Below are 15,828 nucleotides of genomic sequence, written 5' to 3'. Positions count from 1 at the left end.
TTCAAACAGAACATTCAATAAATGAGTAAGCCTTCATATGAAAAGATTCAATGTAAACTGCAGGCGGACAACAACTTGAACAAGCAAATTGTGCCACTCCCAGGGCCAGGTTGTAAATCAAAGAACATTTCTAGGCTTTCCTAGGGTCCTATGTCATAAAATGTACATGTACTCTCCAAACAGTTAGGAAAGACAGCTTGATAAACTAAATATTTTGACATTGTATGACTATTGGGAATATAATATTGTTTCGTTTACAGAAGGTGAGAATAGTATTCTTGAGAACAACATGAACAAAGATTACTGGTATACTACGAGCAATATTTTTGCAGGGTTTGTTTTTCATGGTCAAGGGCCAAGGACTATTTTTTTTATGATGCTCTCTCTAAAAATGATTGAGTGGCGACCACCCAGTAAGAAGTGTAGTGAATGAACATTATAGTTTTTACTGTACATGTAAGGCGTGTCTGCACTATCTCGAGATTGCCAAATATCCAGCTACTTGAACTATCCCGATCGCAAACTATCCAGCTAATTTGCGTCTTCATTAGAATGAAGTAGCAAATTAGCTGGATAGTTGGTCGGGATTGATGTAGATCATGCAAGCACCATCAATCTTAACATGGAGGCCCTACTAAAACTCCATATCTGTCCATACCAATATTCTAGTCTAGTCAAGGACAACTCTAAGAGCTTAGGGTACGTTTATGCTCAACTTTTTCTGGCCAAAATGAGGCATCTATTACGCGTTTAGTTCAAAACACGGTTGCGTCGTTTCTCATTTTTGTAGAATCACAGAAAAACAGCGATCATAATCACTGATCCTAAACTCACAAAAAGGTGCGTTTACGATTGGTGATTCTGGGGAAGCATAAACGCAGAATCATTTGTAAACGCGTTTAAATGGGGTCAACGTAGCATGCGCAGTGCAGGTGTGCGAATCAAGCTGCAGACTCTGCACTGCACTTCTCTGCCTCCTCCAGGCATGATTCTGGCTCTGAGCCAGAATCATGCCTGATTCATAATCAGTACACCGTGGAACTGCGTGGAACTGTCGTGGAACCGTGGAACTGCGATTACATTGAGCGTTTACGATGAGCGTTTCAAATCGCTCATTCTGCCTTCAAAACTGAGCATAAACGTACCCTTAGATAAATCTGTAAAATTCTGGCATGAGCAGGTAAAGTACAGAGCCCATTGTAGTCTCATAATGGAGACTGCAGACACTGTATTAACGCACAATGACTCTCAAGAGTTTTGGCCAGCAATTAAGCTACTAATATACTTAGTGTACAAGTACATGTACCACCTTCATTATCTACTTCTTAAAGAGGACACCAGATGCTATAATGAGCAAATTGCTACTAAATATTGTTTTTGATGCATGGCCACCAAAAAATTGCAATTTAGATTTTTAATCACCTTTTTGGGTTGATGGTCAGGGTAATTGCCTGAACAGATATTCCCATGGCTTTGCATCATTAGCAGAGCATTTCAATCTAGAAATTTGTGATTTATTTCTTCTTTTAGTTTTTTGTAGTAACTATAGTAACTATAACATAGTAAAGAAAGAAGTGGTTTTAGGTGAGTGGAGTTTCAACAATGATAGGGTGTCACGGTGCAGTGCCGATTGATATGTTTTCTTTGAAACGAATCCTTTGATGAGTTGACGCATTGTGTTGTGTCTGATCATGCACTTCAAGTGTGCTTTCTGTGACTGTCTGTAGGCAACTAGGGCAGAGAATATAAAAGAAAAATTGCCTATTTGTTCAAATAATCATAGCACTTTGTGTGTGCATTACTAGTATTTATTACTTACATGTACAATTTACACATAAAACTATAATTCTCATCATTTTCACTATTAAGCACTGGTTTGGATGATAAATTTGTTCTTTTAACAATCGATACAATTCTGAGAACTTGCAATACAGAAATGAAAGGATTCAAAAGAGAACATTTTCTTAAATGTTTGCACGGAATGGGCCGTCAGGCTGTAACGGTAATCCAGCTTAAGCAACCACTATCCATTTCCTCCTTCTATAGACTATAGAGGGTTGGGAATTCATGTATTTTGTTCTTGTGCACTTTTGTGAAGAAATTTACTGGTATGCGATAAGAAGAGTTTATGACGTCTACACAATTAGTCTTTAAACTGTTATAGAGTACGGAACTGTACATCCTGATACACAAAAGTGCACTAACTGAGTATTATAAGGTCAAATATGATGTACATTGTACAGTAAAACAGTGAGCATCTCAGACATGCCCATTCTCACAAATATTTCAACTCCTTTGCGCATTCATATACATGTTCCAGGTAAATAAGCAACTGGAACAAAGGTACACTGCAAATGTTCACTTTCCATTACCGGTATTCAAATGATTGCTTCGTACAAGTGATATGCACAGGTTTGTTTTTTAGGCTAAACACATTGTTCAAGGATAAATTATCAGTTGGATGTAGGATTGATAAATGAACAGGCCTACATTTACAGGCACTACTTTGAAGACAGTTGGAAAAATACCAAACACACACATTTTAAAAGCTTATTAACCAACCTAGACTTACGGTAATCATTTAAAATGAATGGCAAAGGTGCATCCAAGGGTGCTACATTAATGTACTGTGTGTTACAACTATCAAGGCAGTGTAATTATTTTAAAAACAAATACAAAACAAAACAAAAAACCCAAGGTTCTACATAGTGTACTGTGTGTCACACATTTTCAAGGTAGTGTAAGTATTTAAAAAAAGAGATTCTGAGAAAGTATCTCAATCCAAGCCTCATTGGCAGATGTGACTAAGATACACAACACTTGTACCGGTATAATAACTCATGAGTGACTTTTCTCACACACAATCCACTTAAAAATGGTGCACTAGCTTGATCAACTTCGTACATTTCAAGGACTGCTACAAAGTACAATAGATTATATGTAAGGCAGCAAAAACACAATGCTACATCTACAATGTATACATGTATGAGGTTACAAACATTTCAAAAGGCGGGCTATGTGGGGGGCACAAAAATGCTGTGTAAAACGACTGAGAAAGATACTGAAGAGCTGTTACCCCAAAGAGGGTAACTCTGCCCACCCTTCTCCTGCATTGGTTATCTCCCTTTCTTCTGTTGCTTCAGGAGTTTCCGATGCTTATCAATAATTTCCTTCAAGGTGTCGAGAACGTCTTCAAATCCTTCTCCCGTTAACGCACATCCTGCGAGCACGTTCACCGTATGTTGCTGTTTTCTAAGCGCTGGTATAGTCAATGCTTCTTCGATGGTCGATACACCAACCGCTTGCCTCAGGTCCTGCTTGTTCGCGATCAACATAATGGGAACGCCTTTCGTTTCCGGACGCTGTGCCACTTTGAACAATTCAAACTTGGCTTCATCAAAACGCTCCTTTTCCGTGCTGTCAACAACATACACAATCGCATCGGCTGCTCGGGTGTAGGATTTCCATAGAGGACGTAGCTTCTCTGCTCCGCCCGCGTCCCAGAACTTGAACGTCGATCCTTTGGCCGACCCTTTTTTACATTTGATCTTTTCGGTGTTAAAGCTGATGGTTGGGACAGTGTTCACATATTCGTCCAGTTTGAGTCGGTAGAGAACTGAAGTTTTACCGGACGAATCCAAGCCTAGAATGACGACATGGTATCCGTTTGCGAGAAGACTCCCAAATATGTGGGCCATCTTGGGAATAGTTCACCATTTGACACTGATTATGGTCAATTTAGCTTTGTCATTTCCGGACCTCAGTCACATCAGTTCAATCTTACCGGTACTTAAAATCATGATGAATATCACACAAATATTTCAAATCATAATGAATCTAAAACATGACTCCCAACCACTGTGGATATCACCTTGCTTGTTGCTTTTAGTTTTACTCTGTTTCCAAGGAAAACAATAACTAATGAAGTAATGATGGTGTGAAACTTTCACATTTCATCTAATGCTCGAAACTGGAGTTTAAACTCTAAACGAAGATCCAGTTCTCGACTTGACTTCAAATATCTGCAACACACGATGTTGTATTATTCAAGACCTCATGAATTGTAGTGTAGACTTCCCCTTCCTCACTTTTGCAGGCACCCACCATCGGGAAGTAGATAAAATAAAAGAGTGGATCCGGGTATGGTGGTCCTTGCCAACAAGATCACACAAACCAGCCAGCTAGAACTTAGGAAGCCCTTCTTTTCAATTTAATTAGGGCGGGTTTAATCTCCTTTTGTAAATGTGATGTGACGTCGTTGGTGAGATGATTCTAGTGCGAATTAATAGGATGCTATTGTTAGTCGATCCTCCCCCACTCTCCAAATTCAATTCAATGGCTTCCCGGTACGAGTAGAATCCTTCATTGTCTGGCACCGATGGAAAAGGTCACCGGGCCAAATTTATGATTAGGCCTGCTGGAAGTGCCGCAGTTTGGCGTAGAAAAAATGTTACCTTCGAGTTCGGCGATATAGGAGCCGAGACGAGATGACTTCAAAATCAAACCGGTATACAGCCTCCAAATGGTATCGCTTGTCGTTGCTTGCGCTTGGAAGCGGCTTCGACTCAGCGTTTACGTACATGTAACTGGTTTGTAAACTGCGGAAAGAGATATTCCGACTGCAAGATCTAATGTCTATCATCGATGTCGACACACGAAGATGATGATGATGAAGGTGGTCTGATGTCTGAAGCGTACCTGAACTCCTTGGTACACCAATACATTCTAGTCGACTGTACAGTACTTTACAGCGTACGTCGCGAACGGGGGGTTGAGCAGCCGTTTGACATTTGACTGCGCTGAGTGCACCTGTGCATTGCTCCACGTTGGTAGGCGGTACCAGAGCATTGCGGGGCTGCGTTTTGATATCGATTTGTTTATGTTGATTTTCAAAAGGTTTAAGGACATGTCAAGTTTGTTAAACACATGGGTGTATTTTTGCCGTCGCTTTTGTAAAACTCCATTTGTAGATAGGATCTTGCATCTCCCCAATGCATGAGATTATTGCCCCTCTAGTCTTATCAGTTGCAAGGGCGTGGTCAATCCGCACCTCTCGCGCACTCCTCTGAGATTGATCATGCCTTCATGGGTCTTTCCGAATTATAAACAAAAATACTAAATTAAACTAGCTCGTAATATTATCTCAAGGGCTTCTACAAAATATATTAAAAAAGACAATTGAATTTTGTAGGGGATGGAAGTAGGCCCATTTTCAATTATAATCCCCTGTATTACTCGCATGTCCTATATTGACCTCAAAGAAATAACAGAACGAGATTATCTTTTTAAATATTTGCGCTTTAACACTGTAGAGGCGATACAGGGCGGGGGCATAATGTACCATGTTGACCATCGAAATATAGGCATATATGTAGCAGGGAGAGAAGAGATAAAAGGAAATAATGGGGAATGCAATTACGTGAATTTTTTATTATACGATCCCCTACCACACTCCTCATTTGATGACACTCATCAACCTAAAAAGACATTAAATGCCCCGAATAATAATAATAATAATAATAATAATAATAATAATGGCTGGACCCCTGCTGAACCACTGCCATGGTCCTTAATAAACCTAATTCTCGATGTAGGTCCAATTAGTTATACGGAAGAGACAATTAAATCTTAGAAGATGACGTCAGGCCGGTATAGACTTTTTCAACAATGCTGGATAATCTTCTTAGAGTAGGGCTGAAAGGGAATTATTGCCAAGGAATGTTTCTGTATCCTAAAACTATAGAACATCAATCTCTATCTCCGGGGTTCTTGCGTAGATTGCGGAGATTTGCCACCGTTAATACAGAGATGTCAAACGTTTTATCTGACGTCATAATCATCTATTCTTTGTTAGCATTATAAAGCAAAGCTTCGATGGCCACAATAGCGCAAGAATCTGAAAATGGGAAAGGGGTAAAGGGACCCAGTTCTACTCGAGTAGAAAGAGGAAACGAGACTTTCAAAAAGGTCATTGTGGTGAGATGTATTTACAAGAGATACGGATATAGGCTGAGGTACCCAGTTTCAGTATTATTTTGTTTTACCGATGTTCAAATTATACCTTAAAAATAACTCTTCCGGTGATAGGCGATAATTGAAATTGATTCATATAATTTTGTTTCAATATTACTACAAAGGAAGTAATAGTTTAAACAAATATATAGATACTGTAAACAAATAAAAAGTGTACAAAAGTAGAAAGAGAAAAAGCCCAAGTCATGTTTTATTATTAACAACGCAGGGATAATTTTGGTGACAAATGTTAGCATTTAAAAAATTCTGTCTACCATAGTAAAATGCATAGTATTAGTAACTTCTGTTTATTCTTTAATAAACTTTTGTTTGATTCCAAGGAATAAAATGACAGAACCAAGAATGACAAGACCGAAAAAACAGTGTGTTACAGTTTTTATATTTTGTAAATAAATACCCAGTATATGTAAAGTGAATTTGGAGTGTTTTGGCAATTATGTTATATTCACTTCTCATTTTAATGGACAATTTTTGTTCTCACAAACTATAAAATTAGCAAGAATCAATATTCAGTACCCCTCCAGCTTAGTTAGGGAATTATATAATATGTACTGGTATAACATTTGTTACCATTAGCATCAAATTTAAGGTGATAGTTTCTTGAAGGAAGATGTTGATTGGTTAATATCCTAAATGCTGTGCTGTGATTTTACATATCCGGACACCTACCCCCTGGACATCCACCCCTAGTCAACTACCTTCTAGGACAACTACCCCCTAGGGCAACCACCCTCTAGGACGACTAGCCCCTGGGACAACTACCTCTAGGATAGTTGTCCTAGAGGATGGTTGCCTTAGGGGGTAGTTGACTGGGAGGGGGGGGGGGGGGTGGGGTATCCGGGGGGAATTGATGTCCAGGGGTTAGGCGTCCTAGAACCATGATTTTAATATGTAATGATTATGAAATGGTCACCAAAGTATGAGGAGAAGATGTTTTTGTTGGGGTGTTGAAAGTCTAGAAAGTTTTTGTGCTAGATATTTAAAAAAAAAGATACTCACATTCCCCAAAACAAGAGACAAACATACCGTTAATAAATTCATGTTGTTTTTTTTTTTATTACAAAAGCATATTCTCTGAAAATAATATATACAGTGCACAGGTCCACTTTATTCAAGTATGAACTGAAAAATTAATATTAAAGAAATCTGTACAAGAACTGTGAAGACATTTCACATGACAGTATATACAACATAATAGGAAATGAACAAGTAAACCTGTAGGATAGAACAAACAAACAACAGGACAAAGAAGTGGGATTGGAAAATTACCTGTTATATAATGATAGTTTTGTTAACACATATTTGTGGCTTACACCCAGTAAATAAAGATAGATTGATCGATCTGTAATTGAAAATGAGTCAGAAAAATCTTGGAACCAGCGGGATTTGAACCTGCCATCTGATGTACACTGCTTGCCTAGCAGCTACTCTACCACCAGGCCATTGCTGGTCAATAACTGATCGATCAATCGATCTTTATTATTTACTGGGTGAAGGTCATAAATATGTTTAAAGTGGCTCAGTAACATTGCCTCAGATTCTGAAACAAAATCCTGGATTTAGCTCATGCTGTAATCATGATTATAAACCTTTAAGTCAGTCAGGAATCCCATGACTTTTACAAGCCGATCGCCTGCCTAATTATCGAGATATATATATGATTGGAAATCGAAAGTTCATTTTCCATTTTCCTAACGGTTTTTATAACACTACAGTCTATTTAAACTGTCCATAATCTTTTTAACATTACACATTTTTTGATCAAACGATTTAATCACATGCATGTAATGTAGATTTTCTGTGAAAAGAAACAGTCATTATGTAAATAATATGGAATACTGAAGATAACTTCAGGTAACATCACATAGGATATTGTGAGTATGTAAAGAAAATGGCATTCTATAAATACAAACCAGAACATGAGAAGACATCTCCACCTTTATTTCAAATGTTCAAATATGATGTTGTTAACATCAATACGAGGCATCACTAGATATGACGTAAAAATAGCATAATAACCATTGCTGTTTCCTCCCTATGAAAATAACAAGATGATAACTACTCTCAAAATTGTTCAACAGCCATGTGCGTCACCTATTGAAATGTGCGAACATGACAATGATGCATTACATAATCTACACATGGGACACACAAGAGGGTGTTGTACTTGCCCATGAGTTAATTTTCGGAAATATCTGTGATCGTGTTTGACTCACACTGAAATCATCCAAGAGGACAATTAGAGGACAGTTATGAGCAGTTTTCACTTGCTGCATGTTATGGCTAGGTAAAGAACCTCAGACAGTTGACTTGTTTGCGCATCACAACATTTGCTTTTGTTTACCGGGTAAATGAAATTTATAGAATAAGGGAATAGATAGACAAGAAGCCAAGGTTTATTATTCTACCATATACAATGTACCATGCACTAATGTAGTAAATGTAGAGTCCATAGATGGCAAATGCAGCATCACAATGTTGATACAGTCAAACCTGCTTTAGCGACCACCTGTCTACAAAGACCACATCCCCCCCCCCTTGAAAATGGTTTCTCATTAAAACATGTACTAAAAGGAACCTGTCTACAAAAACCACTTTTTGGGTTTCCTTAGGGCGGTCGCTATAGACAGGTTTGACTGTACTTTGAGAGTACCATCATTGGTGATTATTCAAATTGTCACTTGTGATTAATAAAATTAATAAACAAGAATCCTGATTTCATCTATTTACCAATCACACACCTGGGTAATTGCATCATTGATTCCTTAGAGAGAGAAGATATTATTATAGTATAGGTATCAAAACCTCTGAGTGATCTGGACCTGCTATCATACAGGTTATGGCACATAGGACCAGGACTTCCATGTACAGTGAAACCTGTCTATAAAGACCACCGAAAGGGAGACAAGAAAGGAAGTCTTTAAAGGTAGGTGGTCTTTATGTACCGGTTCCTTTAGTACACGTTGCAAAGAGAAACCATTTTCAAGGGTAACAAAAAATGTGGTCTTTGTAGACAGGTGGTCACTAAAGCAGGTTTGACTGTATTTCTTTCTTTTTTTACGATGTACGCTGTGTAGGTGTGAAGTCCATAGGGAGCATCTGTAAGGTCTCTGCAATAGGTAGTGCAGTCTACTGGTGCCTGTGGTACCATCTTGTGGTGTACTCCAAACAAGAAAGCTTTCTTTCAGATTAATAGTCCATTGTTCTTAATCTATCTTCCCCACTCGAAATAAATGTTGAGTCAATAGACATCAGCTGTATCAACCTTATGTTGCACTCCTATGAAGAATGATTTCTGTTGGATAAATTTTTCACCAAGCTGTAAGTCTCTGCAATAGGTGGTTCGGTATCAGCTTATGTTGCACTCCTATCAAGAAAATGAGCTCTGACAAGTTTTCCATTGTTCTTTCTGTGTCTACGATGCACTCTGTGTAGGTGTGGAGTCCATAGAGAGTAGTTGTAAGGTCTCTGCAATGGGCGGTACAGTGTCAATCTTATGGTGCACTCCAACTAAGAAAGCTTGCTGTTGGATAAACTTTCACTGGTCTTTCTATGTCTACGATGCACTCTGTGTAGGTGTGGAGTCCATAGAGAGTAGTTGTAAGGTCTCTGCAATGGGCGGTACAGTGTCAATCTTATGGTGCACTCCAACTAAGAAAGCTTGCTGTTGGATAAACTTTCACTGGTCTTTCTGTGTCTACGATGCACTCTGTGTAGGTGTGGAGTCCATAGAGAGTAGTTGTAAGGTCTCTGCAATAGGCGGTACGGTATCAATCTTATGGTGCACTCCAACTAAGAAAGCTTGCTGCAGGATGGTTGTTGCTTGTTCTGCAAGAGAAAGAAGAAGAAAAGATTTGTAATTTTTTTTTTGGGGGGGGGGGGGGGGGTGGGGGGACGTCTATTGGACGTCCACCCTGATATTAAGTTGGTTTTAATAGAAGCAGGAAAATGAGAGAAAATGGTTGGTGAAAGTTTGAGTCAAAACTGATTGAAAATAAGAAAGTAATGAATATTTGAAGGTGCGATCAATCAAACACAAATGGGCAACTCTTGTGAGTTATCTTTGAGCACCTCTCTCATTTGCTCAGTACTAAAACCTTTTTTGTCTATAGGAACATTTCCAGTCATACATTCAGCCTTAATATAATTATTACAAATATGTTTTATATACAACCCCTGTATGAAACAAATCTATTCTGTCATGAATAAGGTAAAACCGAAAACTCAATTTTTAATTTTTTTTTGAGGCACTTCTTCTTCAGTTTGAAGCGCGATTTTTTTTTAGGGCTTCAATATTATACCATATTACAGACACTGATAACACGTAGGGCCGTGCATCTCAGATTTAACATTGTTAAACGATGCCTTTAAGAACCATTGAGCAACATGTACATGGATTCCTTGAGTACATGGACCTACCTTGGCACAGTGCAGTGAAGTCAGCAAGGTATTTGAGGGCAGTCTGGACAACACAGCCATCGTCAGAGGCAAGGGCATCAAGGTACGATGGCAAACATTTCTCTCCACAACTACAATTTGAGAAAAAAGGCAATCGGAAGAGAAAAATCCAATTAAGTTGACTCAAATCAAAGTGGAAATATTCAAATGCACTAAGTTTTGTGATAGATAAGAGATTGGTAAAAAGTAATTCACAACAAACCCTACGTCACTTCATTTAAAGAGAAGGTTGAGTTCTGAGAAGAGGTGAAAAATAATTTGTGAGCGTTATCATTGTTATTTGGTATGCAAGTGTGGAAAAATGTTCCCCGAAAAGCATGGCTCTTCACATATGACAAGTAACAGCTTAAAAAGGAGGCCCGATTTTTATGCCACATGTTTGTGAAGTGAGTCCCATAAACATCTTTTTGTGTAGAGTGTTTGTTACTTTACCAAGACTGGGCCTAATTTCTTTTCAGAACCTTGCAGCATACACCAATACTTATATGCTAGATGATCAACCTTTTCTGATCGATTCCACACCGTTTCTTTCACAATGCAATCGCATGACCAGAATTCAACTTTATCTTTTAGACTAGAGTATGCTCAGAATTCACTCATCAACATTGTGATAGGACTTCAGAAGGGGTGTCAGAGTGAGTTTCATCATAGCATCTGCATTTCCAGGAATCCCTTGGGGAGAAGTTGAAAGACTATCATATTCCATGATACTATGCACATGAAATTACATTTACGTTTGGAATTTCGAGGATACTTGGACAAAAAGATAAAAAGGACCTAATACAGCTTTTTGAGATGTTAGAGACTGTTGTCTCGGCTTACCATGGGTTGTATCGGAGGTAACGTATGGTGAGGCAGAAGGCCATGGCTCTGCACTCGGTGTTAGAGGACGTCATCAGGCTCGCAAACTCGGTCTGTGAATTCACATAACATACAAAGAATCAGGACCCTGTTGCATAAAACTTGATATCAATAACAAGTTACAAGCTACTGTTATAAGCTACTGAAATCAAGGCATCTGATTGGCTGAGAGCAAATTTGTCATAGAAATTTAGCATTTGTTATAGACAAAAGTTTTATGAAACAGGCCCCAGGAATAGATATGCCATACCTACCCAAATAAGGCTATATGACTGTATTTTACCGTTACTGTTAATTGTCTATGATTATGATTAACCAGTATCATTTTTTTTTTTTGGGGGGGGGGGGAGGGAGGGTAATTGCTTTTTAGACTTTCACCAGAGAAAAACAAATTTCTGAATAGATAATAAATCTTAATTTCGATTTCTCCAAATTTCTTTGAAGGTAATATTGTTCTCCACATTAAATTGTTACATATTATTGGGAATTTGGTGTTTAGATCTGATCACAAGTAAATTAACCTAATCAAAAAAAGAACAGGGCTGAAACTTTTATCTCTAGAAATGAGATAAGGAATAATAAAATAGAATATAGGGCAAAAGATACATACAGTAATCGGAAAATAAATTTCTCTCACCACATATATCATGTATCACCAACTAGGTGGATACAACTTTTGTCGCACAAAAAAAGGTTATATTGTACCTGCAGAAATCTAAGCCATGTCTACTTACCGCAAAGTGGTGTAACATTTCATGTTTCCTGAAAGAAGCACCTTCTATTTCATTCAAGGCATCAATCACATCTGTCAATCAAATGAATAGGACGCATTAAAAATGTAAAAGAAATCATGCTCATAATAAACACATCTTCAATATTTTGATTATATTGTTTTATTGTTATATGTCTTTAAAGTGCCGAATAAATAATACAATACAATATATATTGTATGTTCCAATCAGTTAGCAGATAAACTGTTGGTGTTTCCAAATTTGCAAGAAAATCTACATCACATGAGGAGAAGCAAGCGCACTGAAATGGAAGTCACGTCAAATTTGAGGAAATGTTCCTTTATGATTTTGAAGCCAATGATGATATACAAGTACTACACCACTTTTAGTGATGTAAAGCTTTAATCAAATGATATTTTGTTGTTAAAGCAAGCTAGAATCATATGAACTATTTCTTTATAAAATAGAATGGCATCTCCCCTTAAAAGATGGCCAGCCTAAGAGGGCTTTCACACGATTTTCTGATTCACAAAGGGATAGGTAATAACTATAACACTGACCGGCTTATCTTTTGGGAGATACAAGGATATATTGCCCTTACCTGGTCAATATGATTTTAGAAAGGGCAATATTTCCTAGTATCTCCCTCAAGGCCAGTCAATATTATAATCATGGACCTGGCAGTAATAACACATTAATTCATCAAAGTCATCTCTTACCATCCATGTTATTGGGTGTCAGCAGCTTGGCGGACATCTTCCTGATGAACTCTGGTGTCCATACGCTCTCCTCTCCCTCCCCCTTGGCCCCTGGGGTAGGGGAGTAGGTCTCCTCCCTGTTCCCCACCCCAGGGATGCCCTCAATGAATGGGAGCTGCTCGCTGGGGGCGGGGTCATCGCCGGCCATGAGGACGCTGCCCTCTGATTGGTCCTTGGAGGATGAGGAGAGGGAGGTACTGGCTAGGATGGATTTCAGTTGGGTGTTGTTGGGGTGATTCTGGGCCATGGCACTAAAAAACACAAAGAAGGAACTTGACAATAAAATGGAGATATTGCAAAATTTCTGTATGAACTGAAATGCAAGTTACCAGACCTGCCAACCTCTGGAATTCAAAAACTGTATTCTTTAATCCAAAAAGTTGTTTTTTACTGACAAAAGTTGTATTCTTAAAAATAAACATGGACTGTTACACGGATCAATGCCTCTTACAGTTCCTACATACAGGAAGAATTTGTCGATGTGAGATGCTTGTAGGATACTTGACAGGATAGAATGGGCATTTTGCCATTGAAAATGAAACACACACACACAATTTTTTTTAAATAAAAAAAAAAAATTGTATCTTATTGAGGAAAATCGTACTGTCGTCTTTGCTTCTAAAAATCGTACAAAATATGACTAAACCGTACTGGTTGGCAGGTCTGTGTTACTCGCCTTGTAATTTCCTCTATGCCAGTCACAGTCTATAACTTCCATGAACTACACCTGGGTAAAGGGTGGCAAACGTAGAATAAAGGCTTGCCAAGAGACATAGGATCAGCTCCTGGGATTAATATCAATGGCCTGATAAAATAATGTCCAGGCAGCAATACCCCTTTTTGAAACTATCCATCATCTTTGGGCTATATCAAAATAGGGTGACCGGACATTTTCTCTGGGCATTACGTAGTCAAAGATATAATGTTAAGTTTATGGTTGCAATTGGTTCATAGGTTACATTCAGGGTAAGGGCGAGGGTAAGGTACAGCATTTTATCCCAGTTTAAAGTTAGAAATTTGACTCCTGCTGGAAATTGACCCCGAACCAATAGACCAGTTCACATTTGCACATGCCTGCAATGACCCCGAATATCCAAAAATCTTCAAAACATAAAGAGGTCCCACTTTGTACACTTTGAAATAGCCTTTGTTTCCCATTTTCAAAGAATACTTCCACCTGTGTATCATGGAGTGCACTGCTTGTGCACGAATGAATAATGATTACATCACTTTCATGAGCACGTATCCAGTATTTCCTCTCCGTGTATTTGAGCTCATGCTCAGACTGCAACCGTGAACTGGCTTATTGCCATAGAACCCAGACTTGTTGTATAGCACAGAGGTGATTTCTACTCACTTCAGAGTTGCACTGTTTTGCTGCAGCACGGATCTTGCCTGGGAGGGGTTGCTACTGCTGTACTGGTAGAGCAGGGTCACAAATCTTGTCACCAGACTCTCGATCGGCTTCTTGGAGGAACCGTAACGCTGTAGGGCGAGAAGAACACAGTACGAGTCATATTATCATTATCTGACTGTACACTGCGTTACTTCCTCTGTAGCTGAGGCATTAGAAGCCCCCAAGATGCACTAAAAAAATCCTGGGTCACCAGGGGGCTGTTTCACAAAGATCCTAAGTGGAAGTTATCTTCAAGTTGGACTTAAAAATTATGGAGAGCCATTTGTAGCCTTATAATGTAATATATTCAAAAGCAAAAATTGAACTATTTAAGACTTTTCATAAATTCCACATCAAGAAAATGAAATCTCACATGATAATAATAACTTTTACAAAATATTTTCAAATATGCTAATGGCTTGCCATAATTGTTAAGTCCAACTTAAAGATAAGTTCAACCAGGGGTGATAGTGAGCACTAAAAAATTTTTTTTTTTGTTTTCCCCTCAACCACGCCCCCCCTTGGGTAAAAAAAGAAGAGGATACGCTGGGAAAAATGGCATCTGACAACATTCCCCCCTTTCGAGTAAGAAAATTGGGGAAAAAATTGGGAAAAAAAATAGGGAAGAATAGAGAAAATAAGGGGAGAATCGGCAAAATCAAGATAAAACAGGGAAGGAAAAAAAAAAATTGTTAAAAAAAAAAAAAAAAAAAAGTCTGGATTTTATCAGGCCTGGTTCAACTTAGGATCTTAGTAAAACACCCCCCCCCCAGGTATGCAAAATTGATTTCAGTTTATCTAATCTTAAATCCACCAAGCAAGGGTAAAGTTACAATGTCCTACATGTAAATTTAGTTCTTATACTAGATGTTATGACTGAGGGAAAAAACAGGAAAATAGGGGTAAAATCTGGAAGAAAAAAAAATTCTGGAAAAAATCTGGAAACCGATTTATATCTGGTAATTATCAGGCCTGTTTATTCCATATCAAATCAATCTTCACAATTCTCCTGAAACCAACCTGCAAGACGGTAAAGAACGCCTCCATGATTCCGTTGACGGCTTTCCCATCTTCCTGGAATAGACCAGGCTGCAGGAGACTCAGAAGACCCACGACGTGGTGGAAGAATCCAAGATGGCCGCTCCCACGGAACTCCCTCCAGTTGAGCTGAGTGCGGCCACGCATCAGCACCACAAGCAGCGACAATTGTCTGGAGTGAGATGGATATGTAGTTGGAAATCAAAATCAACTTAATTTCAATCAACAGGTGAAATAGCTTAAAGGTACAGACAGTTCTGGTCATGCGATTGCATTGTGAAAGAAACGCTGTGGAATCATTTAGAAAAGGTTTGATCATCTAACATAAAAGTATCCGCGTGTACTGCAAGGTTCTGGAATCATCAAAATGAAATTTGGCCCAGTCTTGGTAAAGTTACAAGCACTGTACACAGAAAGAAGTATATGGGACTACGCGATATATCAATTAGTAGCAGTTTCCTGGGAAAATTTGTATCGTCACGTATTAGTCAAAACATATTCTTTCACATGATTGGTAATAAGAGCTTCCATTTTATTTTTTGAGAGGGAGGCG

General features: G+C 38.5%; 2 protein-coding genes across 2 annotated transcripts in view; both read right to left on the bottom strand.

Moving 5' to 3' along the window:
* Positions 1-1,247: 1,247 nt before the first annotated feature.
* On the bottom strand, positions 1,248-5,135 carry LOC115921375 (ADP-ribosylation factor-like protein 4C). The gene has a single exon (XM_030978801.1). It carries the CDS (start codon positions 3,696-3,698, stop codon positions 3,117-3,119), a length of 582 nt encoding a protein of 193 aa, XP_030834661.1. The 5' UTR covers positions 3,699-5,135; the 3' UTR covers positions 1,248-3,116.
* A 3,862-nt stretch (positions 5,136-8,997) lies between these two features.
* The window catches only part of LOC105436718 (integrator complex subunit 1-like), a 52,422-nt gene continuing 45,591 nt past the window's right edge, over positions 8,998-15,828 (bottom strand). The window contains exons 38-44 of the mRNA XM_030978793.1: positions 15,258-15,447; positions 14,199-14,326; positions 12,803-13,092; positions 12,087-12,157; positions 11,314-11,405; positions 10,453-10,562; positions 8,998-9,861 (exon numbers count right to left, since the gene is read on the bottom strand). Of these exons, the coding sequence (XP_030834653.1) occupies positions 9,731-9,861; positions 10,453-10,562; positions 11,314-11,405; positions 12,087-12,157; positions 12,803-13,092; positions 14,199-14,326; positions 15,258-15,447 (1,012 nt within the window). The 3' untranslated portion in view covers positions 8,998-9,730. The remainder of the gene's footprint in view (positions 9,862-10,452; positions 10,563-11,313; positions 11,406-12,086; positions 12,158-12,802; positions 13,093-14,198; positions 14,327-15,257; positions 15,448-15,828) is intronic.

Source organism: Strongylocentrotus purpuratus, unplaced genomic scaffold (genome assembly GCF_000002235.5).
Source record: "Strongylocentrotus purpuratus isolate Spur 01 unplaced genomic scaffold, Spur_5.0 spur5_contig_815, whole genome shotgun sequence".
Taxonomy (NCBI): domain Eukaryota; kingdom Metazoa; phylum Echinodermata; class Echinoidea; order Camarodonta; family Strongylocentrotidae; genus Strongylocentrotus; species Strongylocentrotus purpuratus.
The sequence above is the reverse complement of the archived record's forward strand: the minus strand, read 5'-3'. Positions and strand labels throughout refer to the sequence as shown.